The following is a 21,350-nucleotide window of genomic DNA, read 5'->3' on the forward strand; positions in this document are numbered from 1 at the left end:
AAACTTGTAGTAAGTGAGTCTATAGTCCGTTTTCAGTCCTCAATTCCTATGCAGGCTTGGACAAGGTGATCTCGGCGTCTTTACTCTGCCGCCATCTTCCGGAAGTCCCTCTGTCTGTTATTTTAATTGAATGACAACACTTACTCAAAACATCTCAAAGTCCTAGCCTAGAAGGTCTCTGTGGAAGTATTTAAATATGCTAAGAAGAAGAGCAGTTAATTGACATTCTTCTAAACTTCTTGGGCTCTTCTAACCTCTCCTTGTCTCCAGAGAAGACTAGATTCCTCCGCGACTAAAAAGGCTAGAATGTGGGAGAACCTTTCAATCAACTGCTTAGATATCCGTACGTTGTGGCCCATTTGAGCATCACACCAGCACTGTGCCTCCCCTCCCTCTGCCCTTCTGGGTGTTTTCTTAGACCTGTGCTACATTTGACGCTTCTCCTTCCTCTACTTTGGCATCAAAGGCCACCCGACTCTTTTGTGGCAGCATATTTAGACAGTTCATCTGCACACCCATCAGTCTTCCCAGCTCACATTTCAGACTGTTCTTTCTCTCCCTCTTAGTTCCTCTTGCACCCTTTTGTGAGATGAATCTATTCTGGAATGTCCTTTTTTTTAAATCACATCATAGTCCTGTTTTCAGACTGTTTCTCATTTTCCCAATCAGATCAAATCTAAAACCTTCAGCGTGGGATTTGAGACTGACATCTCTGTTCCTAGCAAGCTTCATTGCTCTCAGCTCTCCAGGTGGCATGTCTCTCTGTTTCTGTGAGGTCTTCATACCATATCCTCTCCAGACTTGCTATTTTCATCCTGTGCCTACATGCATTTTTCTTCACTTTATATGTCCTCATTGTATTTTATTGACAAGTCTAAAGTCAATATGTCCAGCTAAATTCCCCTTTTCTGTAAATATTCTAGGAATCCCCCTGTTTATCCCTTACTCACTAACCTATGTTTGGTGCCACTCTGTGATATGGATTGGGAGTTGGCTGCCATTTTATAGATAGACAACTTCTCTTTTCAGCTGGACCATGAGTTCCCCAGGGCAGACCCCATATTTCCTGTGGCAGTTGTTAAAAAATACTTGGTCCTGGTAAAAAACTGTTGTTGAATGTGCTCTGTACCAGGTGACCTACTACATTGCTCTTCACTGCCAATGTGAGCTGACTGCTACCTCATTTGTATTGTTCCCCTACCCCTTTTTTTTTTTAAGATTTATTTATTTGTGCATACAGAACTGGGGTACAGACCAGAGGCTCAGGGGTGGTGAGAGGCTTCACCAGAGACAGAGTGGGGAGCAGAACAGGCAGATTGACGAAGTACACTGCTGAGGGGAGCAGTGGGCGGGTCAGGAGTGGTCTGCCACACCATGTGGTCACCTCGGGGGCAGGCGGGAATCGAACTCATGTGGAAGCGGCTTTAGATTCTCAGTGCTGTGCTTTAACTCGCTGTGCCACCAGGGAGGGCCCCCCTTTTGTTTTTAAGATGATAAATTGAAATATAAGAGTTTAAGTAACTTGGTCACTGTAGGCTACTGTCTGACTCAGCTCATGCCTAATCCCTGCACCAACCCCCCTAAAATGGATTGCATCATTACCATTACACTTAAGTATATCATAGTAGGGCCCTCCATACAGTAGATGGTAACATTGCATATACTTTTCTTTGAGTAAGTATATTTATTCTATTTTCTTTCCCCCTTTATTTGTTGAAAAGAATATGAGCTGGTCCACTAAACCATGCAAAAAGGGATGGTCTTACTAGTTTGAACAGATCACTAGAAGTATACTCTAAAGTCTCCTCAAAGGTAGGCTTTATTGCTGAAAATGCTGAGTTGTGGAAGTCATAATATTAGAGAACTGCTAATTCTACCATTTGTACACTAGATATTGTGTTTGTTGCTTAACATTTCCTCATTTAATTCTGATGTACCGGCCTTGTATGTGATGAAATAAAACTTCAATAGGCTCGGGACTTTTCCATGGTCACACAGTAAGTGATAGAACCAGGATTCAAACCTAGATCTGTTGAACTGCCAACACCGTGGCTCTCCCCTGTGGGGCATCAGAGCTGCTTTTCTGCTACTCTTAGGTTGTTTTCAAGAGCTATGAGCTATAGTCTCTAAGTCAGTGAAATGACATGGTCTACAAAAGAACAGTACATTGTCTCAGCTGTGTGAGGAAGCCACTACAGTGATCTTCAGTTTGCATGATGGCTATTCCCCTCCCCGATGGGAAAATCTAATCAAGCAGGCAGTGGATGATCATCTCTCCCTTCAACTGCTAGTTTTGGCCTGTGGAGTCTTACCCAATCGTCAGTTTACTCTTGTTGAGTCTCCTAATTAGTCAATAAAATGACCTACAACTTGTATTTATTAAGACATTGTATTTGGTGCTTAAGGAGAAATAAACCAGTGATTCAGCCTACCAGAAATTTATAAATCTAGCTGAATTGGTAAGACATATATACCTGAAAAGATAGCAGGACCAGACTGATGGTATGGACAGAAGTGCTGTAAGAGCTCAGGTGAGCAGAAGACTTCTTACCTTGAGGCTCTTGGAACTGGGCCTTGAAAGATGGGTGGGATTTCTAAGGAAAAGACACTATCCCTAAATAAGTACTTTAATTGTGAATATAGATATAAAAGGCTTGACTACATCTGTTTGTTTGAACTGGTGTAAATGGACAAGTGATTGGAAAAAATGTTAGTTTAAACATAGGTGGAAGCCAAATAATGGAAGACTTTAACAAACTGTGTCCAGATGTTACCTTGTGGGAAGTTATTAAATATTTGAAAGTATTGATAAGGATAGTGTTTCAAAGGATTACTGACATGCCAGCACTGTGGGGTTTGGGTCAGAAGAGAAAGTCTTTCAGGGAGGCCTCAGAAGTTCTTACATTGGTCCTAAGATGGAGTATCCTTTACTTGGTTGGCAGATGGGAGAAATTACAAAAATTACTTTGTCAACTGGATATTCTGAAGAAAGTAGCAAGTGAAGAAGTCAAAGATGTCTCAGGTGTTTTGAGCTGTGATCATTGGGGATGCTGGTGCCTTGCCTGGTGTGCTGGACACAAGAAGCAAACTCATGTAGAGTGAAAGAGTTTATTGTCTTTTAAAAATCTGTATGGTTACTTATTCTTGTAGAAAAGTAGTATTTTCAACAAAACAGTGTTTTCCATTGGAGAATATTCTAAGAACTTCTTCCCCAGCAATCAGAGCTTACTTCACTGGGGTGTAACACACAATGGTGGAGTCCAGTGAGTCAGAAGAACCAAATTTACTGTTTGAAGTGTGAGTTGGGGCGATCCACTTAATCCTAAAATTGGTGAAATTGGGTCTTTGTGATCTATTTCACTAGGCAATGTTTTAAGGAAAGGAATTACATCCTCCCTCCCTCCCTCCCTCCTTTCCTTCTTGTATTTATGTATTTAAAGATTTATTTATTTAAAGATTTATTTATTTATGTATGCAGAACTGGGGTACAGGCCAGAGGTGCAGGAGGTGAGAGGCTTCACCAGAGGCAGAGCGGGAAGCAGAGCAGGCAGACTGATGAAGTACACCGCTGAGGGGAGCGCGAGGGGTCTGTTGGGCCATGTGGGTCACCTCTCTGGCCAGGATCTAACTCATGCTGAAGCCACTGCGGCTTCAATAGCATTGCATTTTAAACTGTTGAGCCAATCCCAGAGTGCCTGATCCCCCTTTTTAAAGGGCTCTCCAGGGAGTGCTGTTGAACTTCATAACAGGATAGAAGTGTAACATGCATGGTAAGTACCAATGAAGTATATACGTTATATATAAATTACTGTTTGGCCCTAAATGTTAAGATTTAGGTATCAGTCTTGTTCTGTTTTTCAAATCAAGTAAATCTAAGGGGAGGGAAAGTGAACTCCCGCACTCACTTGCTATTTGCTTCTGAATTTAGAATTATAGAGATCGCAGCCTGCCACTCTGCCCACACCTCGGCTGCCAAGACCCAGGGCGGGCACGTGTACATGTGGGGCCAGTGCCGGGGCCAGTCGGTGATCCTGCCGCACCTCACCCACTTCTCCTGCACCGACGACGTGTTCGCCTGCTTTGCCACCCCCGCTGTCTCGTGGCGCCTCCTGTCCGTGGGTGAGCTCATTGCTGACCTGACCTCTGGAAGTCAATGTTTAGCACAGTGTTGTGTAATTTGTCTCCCTTTAAGGGACTTCTGGGAAAGGAAAACAGTTTACTTTTTCTTCAGTCTCAGAAACCAATACTCCATTCTAAATTAAAAGTATTTGCTTTTTAATTTGATTGCTTTATAATTTAACTAGGAAACTGCATTTTTATCTTTAGCTTGTATATTTACTCAAACATTCAAAAATTTCATTTAATGAGACCTCTTAGGGTTCCCCCCCCCATATTTAAAACAGACGTGTGTGAGGTTCTTATCTGTAATGATTGCAGGTGGAAATTTATTATTTGTGGGGGAGTAAAACATTGTTCAATAAATTATTTATGTTGAAGAACTGGTATTTGCATGAGTATCCACAGAGCAATGCTGTATTCTTGCCTGCACTTTCATTATGTTTTTACTTAACTGTAGAAACATTGATCTTACTCTCTTAGAACCTGACGATCATCTCACCGTGGCGGAGTCACTGAAGAGGGAATTTGACAACCCTAATACTGCAGATCTGAAATTTCTGGTGGATGGAAAATACATTTATGCACACAAAGTCCTTCTCAAAATTAGGTAAGGAACCATTCATTTAGAGAAGTGAAATAAATGCACTTAGTGTTTTTTTTTTAATTATTACAAAAGTTGCACTTAGTGTTTTTTAAGGGCCCAAGGAACTGTGTGGAGCACTAAATTAATGATGAAAATGTGCAACCTTGTTTTTGCCCTCATGAACGTTTATTACAACCAGAGGAACACATACACCAAACAAGAAATAATAGAGGCCACATGTAGTTAAGAACTGGGGGTGTTGTTTAAGGCATAAATACTCTAAGCATTTTAATGAGTAGGTTTTGGGATCTAATTTTGCAGTGGAGAGGATGTTTTCACATACATTCAGTAAGCAATTTTTGGACCCCAACTTAGTGTCCTATAATTTAACTCAATTCTGACGCTGTCTGTGTACCTGGAGGAAGCATCAGATTCCACAGGTTAAATTGGAGGTTCCCAAAACCTCTTCCCCCTTTGTAGTTGATTCATTTGCTAGAATGGCTTACAAAGAGAGAACTTTACTTACAAGGTAACTGGTCTTTTATAAAAGGATATAATTCAGTAACAGTCAGGCGGAAGCGGTGCAAAGGGCAAAAATCTGTGGGAAAAGGGTTCTGGAACTCCCTAGACATTTTGTATGCGGGCTGACCTTGTCGGTGTCAGAGGACAGTATGCCACAGTTGTCAAGCATGTGAATTTGCACAAGATTAGAAAAACCAATTTTAGTGATGTAAAACTTTGAGCAATGAACTGCATCCCTTTCAAGTGTCCATTTGAAACTGTGAAGCTACTTCCCCAAATTGAGATACAGAACAATTCTGTCAGCCCTGAAAAGTCCCCATAAGTTCCAGTACTGGGACAACCACTGACCTTTCAGCCACTAAAGGTTAGTCTGCATTTTCTAGAAGTTTGTGTAAGCGGAATTATACAGTATGTATCTCTTTGTGCCTGGCTTCTTTTAGTAGATGATTTTGAAATTCAGTATGTCCTTGTATAATGAATACTTAAATATTACTGCAAGAAATCTAAAATCCAATATGACATTTTAGTCTCAAGTTTGTATCTTTTTTTTTTTTAAAGATTTATTTATTCATACAGAACTGGGGTACAGGCCAGAGATGTGGAGGGTGAGAGGATTCACCAGAGACAGACTGGGGAGCAGAACAGGCAGATCAACGAAGTACACTGCTGAGGGGAGCAGCGGGCTGGTCAGGAGAGGTCTGCCGCGCCATGTGGTCAGGCGGGGATGGAACTTATGCGGAAAGGGCTTAAGCTTCTCAGTGCTGTGCTCTAACCCTCTGCGCCACCAGGGAGGGCCTCAAATTCATATCTTTAGTAAGGTCAGGCTGTGCCACATTAGTAGGGGTGGGTTTATGTCTAACTCTGTTAGGACATCAGAAATTACTGCAAACTGAGGGACTTAAGTAAATTTATTTTCAAAATTTTAGAGGCTGAAGATGAAGGAGTTGGCAAGGCTGAGTTCTTTCTCCTGGCTTTTTGTGTTTGCTGGTATTCCTTGTGTTTGCTGGTATAGCATAATGCTATTCTGTGTGCGGAGTTCTCGCTGTACACGTCTGTGACCAAATTTTCCTTTTTATAAAGACACCACTTGCTTTTATTTTATATGTATTATACATCATTCTTGTACAATGCCTTCTTTCTTCTCTCAGGTGTAGTCCCCATGAAATTCCACTAATTCACACAACACCATTGCCAAAGTCAACTGTGCTCTTCCATCCTGTTTTGATTCTTCTCCCTTCTCCTCCCCTATAGAATGTTTCTGATTTATAATTGCCTGCTGATTTTGATTTTGGTTATCATTACTTCCCTCCCTCCCTTATTTGTTCCTCTACATTTTTCCTATAGGTGAAATCATATGGAGATATTTTTCTTTTTCTTTCTGGTTTATTTCACTGAGCATAATCCCTTCCAGCCATATCCCTGTTGCTATAGATGGCATGAGTTTATCATTTTTGATTGCTGGGTAATATTCTATTGTGTATATATACCACAATATTCTATTGTGTATATATACTTAATCCAGTCATCTGTTTTGGGCATTTGGGCTGTTTCCATAGCTTACCTATTGTAATAAGTGCTACAGTGAACATAGGGGTGCAAGTGTTATAAGGACACCACTTGCATGGAGTAGGGCCCATCTTCATGAACTCATTTTACCTAATTACCTACTAAAGATCCTGCCTACAAATACTATCACATTGTAAAGTTAGGGATCCAACATAAGAATTTAGAGAACACACAATATTCCATAATAGGGAATGAGGAAACAAAATACCTCCCAGGATATGAAAATAAAACTCCTCTGTCTTCTATAAATGCTGCTCAGTAGATTTAGGTGTGGGACTCATGGCTGGGAGTCAGACATGGTGTAGAGGCAGCTACCAGGCCTCTGTGGTGGCAGGTGTGCATTTGCAGCCTTGCCGGATAAAGGCAAAGACTCACTATAGTGAGGACCACTAAGGTGAGTACTCGAAGGTGTGCAGCTTGGGGGAAGTCACACATTGCAAGTGCTTTTCTCTTTGCTAGTTTTTCCTTTAAGCCCCAGAAAAGCTGCTCTTCTGAGGGCCTCCTGCTTTTGCCTAGAAGCTGGGATCTGACTTGCCTCTTTCTTCCTTCAGGTGTGAGCATTTTCGTTCCTCATTAGAAGATAATGAAGATGATATTGTAGAAATGAGTGAATTTTCATATCCTGTTTACCGAGCCTTCCTGGAATACCTGTACACAGACAGCATCAGCCTGCCTCCCGAGGAGGCAGTAGGTAATTGCCACCACTTTATCAAGAGATTAGCAAAATGCTGATCACTGGTTAGGTGGTTTTCATAGAGCCTAAACTAACACCATTCCCTTTCGTATGTTGAACCCATTCTCTTTTCCCCTGTTACTACTTCATGTAGATTAGGTTGCTAGAATAAGAGATAGGTGAAAGCCATTGCCCAAGCTGTGCATGATTTTCTAGCTGGACACCTGCTGCAGTTGTTTGCATTATAAAACAAATCAAATGCACACTATAATAGCCCTGTTGATCTCTGTCACCACAAATTTCCCTCCCAGATAGCTTTGCACAGACCACCATTGTCTGCACAACTGTTGCCTTGAAGGTAGTTGAGGGAGTTCTCTGCCCCTCAGGTTTGTTGACAGCAATAAGCAATACAGGTTGTCAAATGGGTAGAGTGAAAAACATACTGAATTTTAGTTTCTAGCTGGTTGTTGGTTGTTGGCCAGTGGTACAGAAGAATTAAGGAACTACTTCTATATGGAATAATAGGAAGACTTCAACCTCTGAACTTTCAAATCAAACATTCATTTTACATGTATAAACCCAATGACAGTTTTTACCAGATCTGCATTTAATTTTCCTCAGGTAGACAGAAGACTTGAAATTTTATAAGTTTCCATCCTTTTACAAGCATGTTAGTGCTTGCGCCCATTGCAAGGCACAGCACCTGCTTGTCCTGAGCTAGACAGACCCTGCCCTGCTTTATGGGGCTTGGTGAAGACTGGGAGGCCTGCCCTAAAGAAATACACACAGTCAACTGGAGGGCCCAGGACACCTCTATCAGGAAGTGCCCGTGCAGACCTGAGGGAAGTGTGAGTAAGTAAGCATCCAGATAGCCAGGGAGGATCATCCTGGACATGGGAAACAGGAAGTGCAAAAGTCTGAGGCAGGAACAAAAAAGAGGAAGAAGGCAGGTTTACTGTCTAGAATGACCTAGACGGTGCCAGGAATTGAAGTCAGACAGTTTGATCTGCATAACCTGGAGATCATGGCAGAGAGCTTATGTTTTAGTCTTTGTGTGATAGAAATCCTTGGAAGTTTATTTTTTTTTTTAGCAACAGAGTTGTATTACATAGAATTTGCTTTACCTCTTAGTAGTGAAGTGAAAAAAAAAGTAACTTGAACAAGTTGTAGTTAGTAGATTCTAGTACAGGAATGGTGGGGCTGGTTTTTAAAAAATCACTAATAGTTCTCATGTGAAATGAAAACATTTAGGTTAGGGTGGAGCAGTGGAAATGTTGAAAAGAGATCCAATTCTGTATATAGTTTAAAAATGGAGCTGATGGGATTTTCCAGTGGGTGAGATGTCAGGTCTGAGGGGGAGAAATAGTGTTGCTCTGAGGTATTTGGTTAGAGTAGTTGGTTAAGGGAAGTATCACTTACAAAGGTGAGGAAGACGGAGAGCAAAGCATTTGTTGGTAAGTTTACAAAAAACAGTATCTCTTAACAAACTTGTCCCTTTCAGAGGTAGCTCTTCTGGTTAAGCCATAATTATGCAGGTGCCTCTTCCCCCCCCTTTTCTTAGTAAATCTGTCTTTTTAAAATGAGAAAAACCAAACCAAACCAAAAGACAAAAAGCCAAAGGAGTTCCAGCTGCTTATTAGCACCCACTTAGCACTTTTTTTTAAACACCCCTAACATTTGCATTGACCTAGGGAAGACTCCAAGTGGGGCCCACAAACTCTGTATCTAAAAAAGTTACATATTAGCTAAAATACTTCATGTTCAAACTTTATGCCTTGAAAATATAACCTAAAAACTAAAGGCCAGGGTTAATTCTAGGACTCCTTGGAGTTTTGGCGCAGGAACAACAGGCCTTTGGTGTTAAACCTTGGGCCTGCCATCTTTACCCACCACACCTACATTTCACATGTGATCACCTCAATCTGCATGTCTAAGACTTGCCTACCACCTAGCAGGCCACCCCTTGGACTTGGGGTCTGCACATTGGTAACATGCTATGGAGGGGAAGAAACACACATACACACACACACGGCCTCAGGGCTAATGAAACAAGGAGTTTCAGGGCCTCAGGTACCCAAGGTGAGGTCTTGGAGTGGCTGCATGTAATACAAGTAACAAAGTGCTTTTAATGGGGAGCACCCTCAGCCATGTCAAACTCTTTCTAAAGAAAGATAAAATTTAAAATTGCTTTGGATTTGACACAGGGCACCACTACTGTCAGGTGTGATATCACAAAGTGGAGTGGATGGTATTCTGATGAATGGCTTGAGGTGAAGAGTGGAAAGTGGGAAAATGGAGTCAGCAAATACAGACAGCTCTCCCCAAGAGGCTTGCTCTGGAGAGAGGAAGTGGGGTAAGGTTGGTGAAGGCAGACATGTACTGATGAGAAGTACTGCTTTTCCTTTTCAAAAAGATGGTACTGTTAGAGCATATTTTAATGCTGTTGGAATGACTCAGGGGATGTTGATAATGCAGGGGGAGTGGCAAGTAGGGGACCATTTCTTGGAAAAATACCAAAGCCTATTTTCACTGTGCTCATGTTTCCTACCGCTACTTGTTTGTTACACATGCTCAGTACAGCTCCCTTCTCAGGTAGACCCACACACTCAGGGTAAACTCAGGGTAAACGTCTTATCTACAGCCCTTGACTAAGGATTATATTCAAAATAATGTGAGCATCATCTTGAAGGGTTAATTGAGTCTAAATCGGTATGCTTTAAATCACTTCCCCTAAAACACATCTCTTTTCATCAGGATTACTAGATTTGGCTACATTTTATAGAGAAAATCGCTTGAAAAAGCTTTGCCAACAAACTATCAAGCAAGGAATCTGTGAGGAAAATGCCATTGCACTGCTCTCAGCTGCCGTGAAGTACGATGCTCAGGTAAGAAGCATCCTTTCAGCCAGCTGTCCTGGGTTTCTGCTAAGCCTAAGATAGCTCTGGTAAAGGTTTCTGCTTAGCCTAAGATAGCTCTGGTAAAGATTTAAGGTCAACAAAGTACCGGAAAAAAAAATGAGTTTTTTTAAAAAATTTTTTATTTTAGAGTGGCCATCAAAGGCAGATAGGTCTAAGAAAGATAAAAAAAAAGTTTATACATGATAAAATATCATAAGAAAATTAAAAAGTAAATGATATACCAAGAAAAATATTTATAAGATACAGTACAGGATTACCATAGTTAGTGTATAGTTCTTAGACAAAATATGAACAGTTTGCTTGGAAAAAAAATGAACCAAAGAACAGATGAATTGAGGAGCAAATGAAAAATATAAAATGAAAACAAGGTGTAATTTTTCACTTATCAAATTGGAAAATGTATTTTTGGAAATAATGAACACTGAGTAGAGGGCTTACTTGTAAAGTGCCCAGGAGTATGCTCACCAGTACGTCCTGGGCACCACAGGTATAGTATGTGTTAAAAACTTCAAAGGAATAAACTTATAGGACTTTATCATAAGGACGTAATCCTTGATTAAGATGGAGGTTCAGCATCAAAGATGTTTACCTCAGCATTGTTTGTAATACTGGAAAATTAGAAAAAGCCAACATCAACAGTTCTGGGTGTTTGAACTCTATAGAGTGTTAATATGATGAAATTATGCTCCTTGTCATTTTATATCATTAATAAAGAACATGGCCTTATTTTTTAAATAGTTTATCAATATTAAATAAGCAAATTGATTTAAGTACAAATTGATTTTTAAAAGACTGAAATTCACTATCTACTTAGAAAAAAAAGATTGAAAAAATAGAGTTAATGATTGTCTTTGAATGGTGTGATTGTGGATGATTTTTAGTTCCTTATCTTTGCTTGTTTTTTCCTGAACTTTCCACAGTGACACTGTATTGTTTGGATAATAAAGAAAGGAAACAAAACTTGTCTTACAGCTAAATCTTTAGGAAACAGGCCATACTTCTTGGAGTCAGTTTCCTTTTGGTATAAGGATATCCTCTCCTTTGGTCAAAAAAACAGGGACATTTTAGTGGTGGGTGGAAAAAAGGTTATGCTAATATAAAGAATAAAATGCTTATTAAAGAAACTGTGGACAACACAGAAGATATGAGGAAGGAAATGATTCATCTACCAGAAAACACTAACATTTCATACAGCTTCTTCTGATTTTTTTCCTGTTACATGTAAGTCTCCAAATGTTAGATTCTTTTCATTTAATATTTTAAAAAATCCTCCCCACTCTGAAATATTGACATTTAAGAGCATAATGAATGTTATCTTTCATTAAGGTAACACTATTTGGACACTTAACAACATGTGAAGTGCTTCATGGCCAAGAGAAATCTTTGCTTTTCCTAGAATTGGTTGAAGTCATGTTGACAATATTGGACTCCAATGGGCTACCCCCATGAGGAGGTAGAAACACAGTGTTTCCATCCGAACTAGGCCTAATGTCCCAGACTTTTTTTTTTCACATTCCCTATTTATTTGAATTATTTGTATGTTTACCTTCTTTCTAGAATGTAAGCTGCCTAAGGGAATAGGAGTTGGTTCATGACCAACTCCCTAGTGTTTAAGTAGTGCCTGACATATAGTAGGTACTTATTAAAGACTTAATTCATGAACTTTGCCTGGAGATGACTTATTTTACTATCGCCAGTCCAACTAATTTTCTTACCCTAAATTAGTGTAATGGGCTACAAGTAAAAGTGACTGTATTTACACACACACATAAAATCTTTTATATAAAAAGGACAGTATATTTGATTTGTATTTTGATTTGTTGACTCCAATAAACAAACAAGAAATGGGCTTCTTCAGCAAACTGTTATTTTTCCTGCTAGACTACTGCTAAATACCTAATTAATATTAGCCAAGGATTATTTGAAGCATAGTTTATACCTTGTTTAATCCTCAAAAGAACATTGTAAGATATAAGATATATTAGTCCCAGTTTACAAATGAGGAAACTGAAGCCTGGAGAGATTAAGCTATTAAATTGCAGTGCTAGAATGCCATACATTTAAATATCAATTTTCTGTTGACCCCATATTTTAAAATTGATTAGTTGATTCAACAAATATTCTGTTTATCATATGCCTGCCACTGTTCTAGGCATTAGGAGTATAGCAGGTGAATAAAATGAACCAAAATCTGCCTTCAGAGATTTTACTCCTCTTAATTTTTGGTGAGATAGGCAAAAATAAATGAGTACAATATACAGTGTGTTATATGGTGATGACTAATATAGAAAGAAGAAAGAAAGGAAAGTAATGCCCTGCTGAGATTAAAGGTGAAATTAGAAATAGTGATCAGGTGATGGAGAGATGTCACTGAGAAAGTGACTTGAGCAAAGACTTTGAAGGAGGTGTGGAAGGAGTTCTGAAGCCACGTGCTGGGAGAACAATGCAGGGAACAGAAAAGCAACTAGTGGGGCAGAAGAGTAGAACAAGGAAGAGGAAAAGCTGTAGGGAAGTGCGATGTGCTGTGAGGACAGGTGTGTGTGGAGGCAGGCGGTGCCTGTGGGCTCGAACAGGCTGGTTGAAGGGCTGTGAGTTCTAACATGAATGAGTCATCAAAGGATCTGGAGAGGAGAGACATGATCCAAATAACATTTGGAAATAATCTAGCTGCTGTGTGAGGGTGACAGGGCTGGTTAGTTAGGAAGCAGTATCATCCAGTAAGCAATGGTGGGGCTGTAGAAGTTGTTAACGGAGGGAATGGCAAATGTGAATTTTGACAAGGTAGAGCCAACAGTACTTACTAATGGGTTAAATGTGGGGTGAAGGGAAAAAACAAAAAGGACAACATAGGACAATTCTGAAGTTTTTGTCTTAACCAACCAATTTTTTGGATTGTGTATATACTGGTACAGATATCAGTATTGCTACTTTTGTTTTTTTCCCCCACCTTTGGTATTTGCTGTAATTTTTGTCTAAGGAAAAATCCTATCTGCCATATGTATATATAATTGCTTGGGGGTTATTTTGGGCTTTGTTCTGTTTTATAAATTAGTCTCAGTAACAGAAAAGTTTTACAAGAAGAGGCTAAAAGTTGCCCACCCCGTCATACTTTGCCCTGGGCCAACGGAGCTGTGCAGCCGTGGGTCTGAGGCATATTGGTTGTAGTGTGCATGTTGACCACAGTTTAGTTCTAATTTCTCTGGGGCCAGAAAACCAGACAGTCACCTTCATTTTCATTCCAAGTTTACAGATCTAATCAACAGAATTACTACAGGATTATTCTTGGCATTACAGTAAGCCAGAAAATACCAATCTGCAGAGTTTCATTTAGCAGTGAGAAAGTCTCAACTGCCTCAGCATTTCAAAGCATTTTCCAAGTTAAGATTATTGAGGTATGTGTGATCTGATGAAATCCAGCCTTTGTCTTCTTGTAAAGGACAGAGAGTGCTCTAGCTTGTTCATGACTCGTTTTCTAGCATTACCAGTTTTTTATGGCTTAATCTTTTCTCACAAACTCTTCATAGGCAGGCAGAAATTGTAAAGCCCTTACAAGAATATAAAGGAGGGATGTCATACTTCTAAAAAATACTGAAAGAATGAATACAATATTGTCTCTAAAAAAAGATACAGAATTCAGACACATGCAGGCATCTATCTCTGGGAAGTCAGATTCTTTGTACTCTTATGGTGGAGTGTGAACATTTTGTTATTTTCTTTTTTTATAAGCAGAGATTATATTAGCTATGTAAGTTTTATAACTATTCTTTAAATATTGACATCATTTCTTTTATTAGCTATCAAATGTTTCTTCCCTTGCCTGTATATTTTCGTATCGTTCATGTTATGTGGCATTGCATCAGTAAATCAAAATTTGCTAAAACATTGTTATTGTTGTTGTTGTTCCTAGGATTTAGAAGAATACTGCTTCAGATTTTGCATAAACCATTTGACTGTAGTAACACAAACTTCAGGTTTTGCAGAAATGGACCACGATCTCCTGAAGAACTTTATCAGCAAAGCAAGCAGAGTTGGAGCATTTAAAAATTGATCCTTAACTGTGGGAATTTTATTATTTTCATTTTCACTGCAAAAGCCAGAGAATTAATTTCTCTTTAATAGTTATTTATGATGAGCTGCATTTTGCTGAAAACTTATGTCTCATTAAAAGGATTGTAGTCAGTATTGCTATTTTTGAAATTCAGAGTTTACATAGAAGGCATTAAAATGTTCTGATAGATGTGATTAAGCTCAGGGGAATAAGTGAAAATGTCTTACTATATTATATCATCTTTTGAGTCGCTTAAGTTGGACATTTTTGGTACAATGGTCTATGTTCTTCTGGTCAAAAGTTCCATTATTCAACAGGCTGATATCATAAGATACTTAGACAAGAAATGCTGTCACTACCATGTGTTCTGCAGCCAGTACAATGCCTTGCATACAGTAAGCACTCAGTTAATTTATTATAAAACTTAGGTATGCCCTGAGAATGGTTTCATTTGTGGGATACTGGATGAGGGAATAACTTGTACAAACACAAATTTAACACAGCTTACAGCTAGGTGTTTAATTTGAGGTTCATGTCCTTCAAGTGGATGTTCTGAGGAACAGTGGTTAATTTAGAATATTAGAACTTACAAAGGCTTTGGCAATTGTTGGAGCTCAAGGGCTAATTTTAACTTTCTGTTTGAGACATTAATTCTTATATGGAATTGCTAAATATGAAGTGCCGTCTTTGAATGAATGTTTCCTGGGCTTATCTGTCTTACATAACTGCATAATGTCCTTTCACATTTGTGTTAAAGGAGATTTGCCTCCGTAAGCAAAACTGTTTTTCTTGTAGTTGACTTTTACATCACTATAAAGTAAGTCTCTTAAAGTGGCACAGTATAACCATAAAGTACTAGCTGAAAAGGAATTAATACGTACATTTCATGGTCAGCATTTAGAAGAATGAGATGAATTTATACTTTTTAGATTAAAACAACTTATACAGATGCACAAGAATAACTGCAAGGTGGAAGGTAGGCTATAGATTCTTCTAATATGTATTTTACAACATGATATTATGTAAAGAAAATGCTTTGGAATTAGAAACCTTGTTCTGATGCTGAACTATTTGATAATAAAAGCTTATTTACAGATTATAGAACAAATGTGTCTTTTTTAGTTCCTTGGAAGCAGCAAAGTTATATTAACCTCACATCTTTTGAATATATGATACACTTGATATAAACTTGTATTTTAAAGTAGTTATTCAGGTAGAAGGTATCATAGCAAAGTCCACCCTAAAACAAATGATTTTCAAACAACTGACTCACAATTCATATTGTTGTCTAAGACTGCTCTTTATTGGAGAGGTCACTTTTAAAACCTTAGTTTCTTTTATTTGTGTCTGCAAACCTCATCTAGTAGAGAGAGTAAAATCTAGGTGCTGCTAGTTCTAAATCAGAATGCTACTTTTGAAAAATTAAAGTCTTAATTAGCTGTTATTTTAAAAGTTAGCCGTATGCCATTTTTCTTTTGGTAGATTTGCATTTTTATCCAGCAAAATTATATGACCTATGCTATCCTAGTTCTTCTTCACTCTTGACGTTTACCCTAACCAAAGCCTTTACACCTTTACAGTGTCTTCCAAAGCCTTATTAAGAAAGGTTGGATAGATTTTAATCCAGATTTTCTAAGCATTGTGATATGCAGTTTTGTACTTCCGTATCTTGGTGATTCTGGGGACAATATAATATCTGTCAAACTTCTACGAAACACAAATTAAAGATTCTAACTCAATATACTTAAAAAGCTTCTCGAGTAATTTTGATCTTTAGCCAACAATGTGAAAATCATTGCTTTAGCCCTTAAAACCAGGGACTCTAAATAACAAGGAAGAACTAATCACAGGCCAGGTTGAAAAATCACCAATGAAACCCATGTCTCCGAGAATACTGGCTTTCTCTCTGCACTTGGAAAGGCTTGTCACTAACACTTCTATGTACAGGAGAACACTATTTCTTGTATTTCTAACAGCTGGATATAGACCGTTAAAATCCTGCTCTTCAATTAGGGATATGTGAAAGGTGTTTTTTTTTTTTTTTTTTTTTTATCTCAGCAACGTTTGAGTATGTGATAGGGAAAAACTTTTTTTTTTTTTTTTTTAAAGAATGACACTCCTTCAGGAACTAATGGGTCCTTTTCTTTTATAGAAGCTCATCTTAGATTGTTTTTATTCTTAAGTTTGGTTTCCTCTCTACTTGCTAGATGAAGTTCATGTTTTGCTTGCTTCCAATATAATTATACCTTTATTCAGAGAAAGGTTAAGATTTTACAGGGGTCAAATAATACCTTATCTGCAATAAAGGTTTGTTAAAAAACATATTTTAAAAAGCAAAGCTTAATGGTCTTTAGCTGACACTTGAAGAAAGTCATTCTGGACCGTAAGATGGTGAGGTTTATTTAGAGACAGAATTCTTTGTCAAAAACAATGAATGAAAAAGAAGCAACTATAAATTACATAGTCTTGTTGATATTATCTAACAAATGTGTTATAGAACTGTAAAGAGAAAAGAAAAATTATGATGCTACTATCTTTAACTCAGACTTTGCCAAAACATGAAGACATAAACTATATTGCTTTTGTGTCATTAAAAGCATTTTCTGTATAGGAAGTAATGCATGTTGACCTATGAAATAAATTTAAACTTTCATGTTAAAATTTTTTAAAGATTTATTTATTGATGCATACAGAACTGGGGTACAGGCCAGAGATGCAGGGGCAGTGAGATGATTCACCAGAAACAGAGTGGGGAGCAGGACATGCCAACTGATGAAGTACTCTGCTGAAGGGAGCAGCAGGCAGGTCAGGAGTGGCCTACTGCGCCATGTGAATCACCTCCAGGGCAGGGATCAAACTCATGCTGAAGTGGCTTTGGCCACCAGGGATGGTCTCATGTTAAATTTTATTACCACACTTTTAAGTGTAGTCCCAAAGTAAAAAAGAGTTTTTTTAAGTACAGATCACTTTTTCAAGTTCATATTAAATAAGCATGTTTAACTCCTAATCAGACATTAAGTAGTGCTATTATAATACTTCACTCTTTAAGAAGCTAGACTGATAGATGTTTGATATATCTAGAGATAAGGTTTCATTCAGGTCAGCCAGTAAAATACCAATTTAGTTCAATGGAAAATTATACTAAATGAATGCTTTCTAATGCTGTGTATACTATCTGACACAGAAATATTCTTCTTTAGGAAAGTGTCTATGAATCATCCAGAAGGTAAAAAATTAGCATGTAGAATCCCTCCCCATTTATACCAGAAAACTGTAATAAAAAGTAAATAAATTTGAACACTATTAATAATAGTCAATCTTAAGAAATGAGCAATTTTCCACCATCTAGACAAAAAATGTGGGGGTCTAAAAGCTACCTGATTTTGTCTTGACTAAGAGACTGCATTTCTTCTAAGAGTCCCAACCAACATTAATACAGTATATTGAGTTATATTTGCTGATTTTCCAGCTATAATCTTTTTTGAGGGAGTTTGCTAGAAAATGGTATAGGATATAGGAAAGTCAAGGCAATAGGTGGTCTCAATTGAAAGAGAGTAATACAAAACAAGGATTTTAGCTGGCATAGTCAAAGAAAATCATTGAGCTGAGCTATGAAAAATAGGAAGAAAGCAGCCAAGGAATATTTTGGGGGCGGAGCACTCGATGCAGAAGGAATAGCAAATATAAAACCCTAGGGGATGGGGTTGTATTTAAGTGAAATGGTTAGTGAAGCTAAAGCACTGAGAACAAGGTACAGAATGCAAGAGGGGAGAATGGAGACAGGAATGGCTTCACAGGTCAAAATGAGGAGTTCAAGCCCAGTAACACTGTCAATCAATTTACATTTTAAAAGAATCAGTTTTGCTCTTTGTGGAGTTGAATGGTAAAGAGAAAAAAGGGATTAGGAACAGTTAGTAAATATTCAGGGAATATAGATCAGTTAGGATCTGTGTAACAGTGATACACAGGTTAATAGAGGACATCTTTAGGTTTCTGGCTTGAGCAAGGTATTTAGTAAAATGAGTAATGACGGGTAGAAAGAAGGTATTTTTGTTTATTTGATTTAGGTTTATATTTTGAGAAATGTTAGGGTGAGGGAAAAAAATAGGAATCAAGTGTTCTATTGGCCATGAGGGTTTTGACCTCTATAAAGTAGTCAAGGCAATAAATTTTATTTAAATTATAAATAAGTGTGGGTATCTTCTGTACATAAAGTCTGTTAAGCGCTAAGACTAGATATGGATGAAAGTTAAGATGTAGAAGAGAACATTAGTGTACTTAATAAAAAGAACACAACATCAGACTATTATTAATTAAGACTTTTAACTAATTTATTTTAAAATAGACCAACTATTAATTGTAGAAAATAGTAACATAGCAATTTTAAATGTACAATTTTAACCAATACAAAAGCAATAAAGCAATCTGGAGCCTTATTTAAGAATCTCAAAACACGATCTCTGAAGTTTCTAAAATTCTGGCACTAAATCTAACATGAAATTATTAGCAAAAGAAAGACCCAGAAATATGATAAGCCCTTGACCTAAAAGCTAACTGATTTGTATGGCATTCATGCAAAAATTAATGAGAGAATGGAATAAAGCTTTCTAGTGCCTTTGTTATTAAGGTAACTGTCAAAGTTTGAAACTTAATTGAGCAAAAAGTAAAACTGTTTTCTAGCAGTACGACCAGATTTCTTTTTAAAAAGAACTCTGAGTTTAGAGAAAGTGATTTTCCTAAAATCTAGCTGATGCTACTTTAAATACCTATTTTAAATTATATCATCTCTAAATAAGTTAATCACACAAGATAGTTAAATAAACCTTTAGGTTCCAGGAGGGAAAGCGCCTTTTTTTTTTTTCTAATACAGCTATTTTAATTTGAAGCTTTTTCACAAAATTCGATAGAAATATGAATGTCTACCCCAGAGACCTTTGATTATCTGCAATTTTGGACTAGAAATAATGTGGCTTGAATGTGCCAGTGCTAGACCATACTGACTTCAAAGAAGGGGAAATAAAAAGGGTACGACAATTGCCAGTTCAAAAGATACATGGAAGACATGTACCATTCCAGAGAAAATGCACTCCTTAAATATAGGAGGGCAGAATAATTGCTGAGATGCAATAGACAAATCTCTGAGAGGAAAAAAAAATTAAGGCTCTGATAGTTAACAGTCTATTTATGGAGTAAGATTATTTTGTATCTTGATTTTTCAGGACCCAGAAACATTAGAAAGTGCACTTGGGATATACTATATTAGGGTCCTATAAACAAAGTCAAACTGGAACACTTTATTTTCCAAGCACTAAGTACTAAATGGATACTTTATTAATTCAGTGATCTGAAAGGTATAAAACCAAGAGTACTATTCATTACCCTCATTTTAAAGCATGAGTTGGATGAAGAAAAGAATAAATTCTCACAAGTCCTGAGGTATGAGATCTGTTTCAGTAGTATGACAGTATCATATGTTTATATTTTGCTTCCTGCTTGTATTTCAAGCTAAAATTTATAAAACAAGCCACACAGTACATCAGATTCCATTAGTAAACTAAATGCTACTATGTAAAAATTAGTATTTTTTCCTAGTTTCTAATAACATCTGTTTGAGCAGAAGAGTTTAGTATCATTTGGGTAAATGTGGGGCAATCAGCCAAATTGCATTTGGAAGACAGAACACATTTTCTAATGTTCATGTTAAATTAAAAAAAATATAAATATAAATTAATAAAAACAATAGCAAACACCACATATATGCTACAACAGAAGACAAAGTACTCAGGCATGGTCTACTAGGATTCCGCTTGGGGTATCCTCACCATTTGCAAAGTGGAGCAAGTATACTCTGGAAATGGAAACATCTGCTACAAACTTTTTCAATAGCTGGACTTACACAAGATTTTTAATCTTGTATAATTAATAATGTATAGTATATTAACTACAACATTGTTAGTGGCTTAAGAGTCACTGCATAAACATTCATAATGCATCTGCACACTATATCCATAAAAAAAGCTACACATATTATTATATATGGCCGTAAACAGAACCTGGGTGAGCTCTACAGTCAAAATCTGTGACAGAAAATCAAGCTGGAGGTGGACACATTGCCCACCGAGGTCATGAGAGCCTCACTTCTCTTCCTTGTTCAAGGTATCCATGCTATCATTCATTTTCTGCTTCTGCATTCGTGTTCGAGTAGATGCTGGAAAAAGGAAGGCTTATTAATAATTAGCATTGATGCTGCCAGGCTGCTATATTATTTTATGCTCATGCAAAATTACTGAAGTTCAGCAGCACAAAGGCAGTGATCTCCAGATTTTTTTATCACACACATATCTTCATCAGTAACATTTTTCTGAGCATGGACCACCATAAAACACATATGCACACATATTCATGTACATATAAGTTATAAAACATATTAAAACACATTAAGCATATATAGGATGAATAGAAATTACAATATTTTCTGTGCGTACCCCAAGAAGTAGTCTTACATACTTCCAGATATGCTCAGTTTGAAGATCACTGTTCTACAGATGATGAGATTGAGTGTGACACCAACAGAGTAGAATTGTGGACTGTAGAGTACCCAGAATGCTCTGCTCAAGTGAGTGGTGGTATTCTTACACAGCTAGGAGTTTGTGTTGGGAGATGCTTTGCAGGTACTACAAAGACATCTTATAGCTAATTTGAATGTGGACATTTTTAAAAAACATTGTTGGTCACAATACTGACAAAAATCTTTTAGATTATTTTTAAAATATTTACTTGATTTTTAAAGTGGGCAGGAATTCTCCATAAAAAAGCACAAAGTACCACTAGCCAGACTCACAAAGAAAAAACAAGAGAAAGCACAAATAAACAGAATCATTAACGAAAGAGGAGAAATAAAAACAGACCCAGCAGAAATCA

General features: G+C 37.6%; 2 protein-coding genes across 3 annotated transcripts in view; one reads left to right on the plus strand and one right to left on the minus strand.

Moving 5' to 3' along the window:
• RCBTB2 (regulator of chromosome condensation (RCC1) and BTB (POZ) domain containing protein 2) overlaps positions 1-16,449 on the plus strand; it is a 46,700-nt gene extending 30,251 nt beyond the window's left edge. Inside the window, exons 10-14 of the mRNA XM_004680251.2 lie at positions 3,929-4,119; positions 4,600-4,726; positions 7,342-7,481; positions 10,218-10,348; positions 14,289-16,449. Of these exons, the coding sequence (XP_004680308.1) occupies positions 3,929-4,119; positions 4,600-4,726; positions 7,342-7,481; positions 10,218-10,348; positions 14,289-14,429 (730 nt within the window). The 3' untranslated portion in view covers positions 14,430-16,449. The remainder of the gene's footprint in view (positions 1-3,928; positions 4,120-4,599; positions 4,727-7,341; positions 7,482-10,217; positions 10,349-14,288) is intronic.
• A 2,270-nt stretch (positions 16,450-18,719) lies between these two features.
• Positions 18,720-21,350, minus strand: part of RB1 (retinoblastoma 1) — a 132,302-nt gene continuing 129,671 nt past the window's right edge. Inside the window, exon 28 of one of the 2 annotated variants that reach the window (XM_004680254.2) lies at positions 18,720-20,637. In XM_004680254.2, the coding sequence (XP_004680311.1) occupies positions 20,564-20,637 (74 nt within the window). In that variant the 3' untranslated portion in view covers positions 18,720-20,563. The remainder of the gene's footprint in view (positions 20,638-21,350) is intronic. The other variant, XM_012723286.1, reaches the window with a different exon arrangement.

This window comes from Condylura cristata, unplaced genomic scaffold, assembly GCF_000260355.1.
Source record: "Condylura cristata isolate star-nosed mole 26May11 unplaced genomic scaffold, ConCri1.0 scaffold00010, whole genome shotgun sequence".
Taxonomy (NCBI): domain Eukaryota; kingdom Metazoa; phylum Chordata; class Mammalia; order Eulipotyphla; family Talpidae; genus Condylura; species Condylura cristata.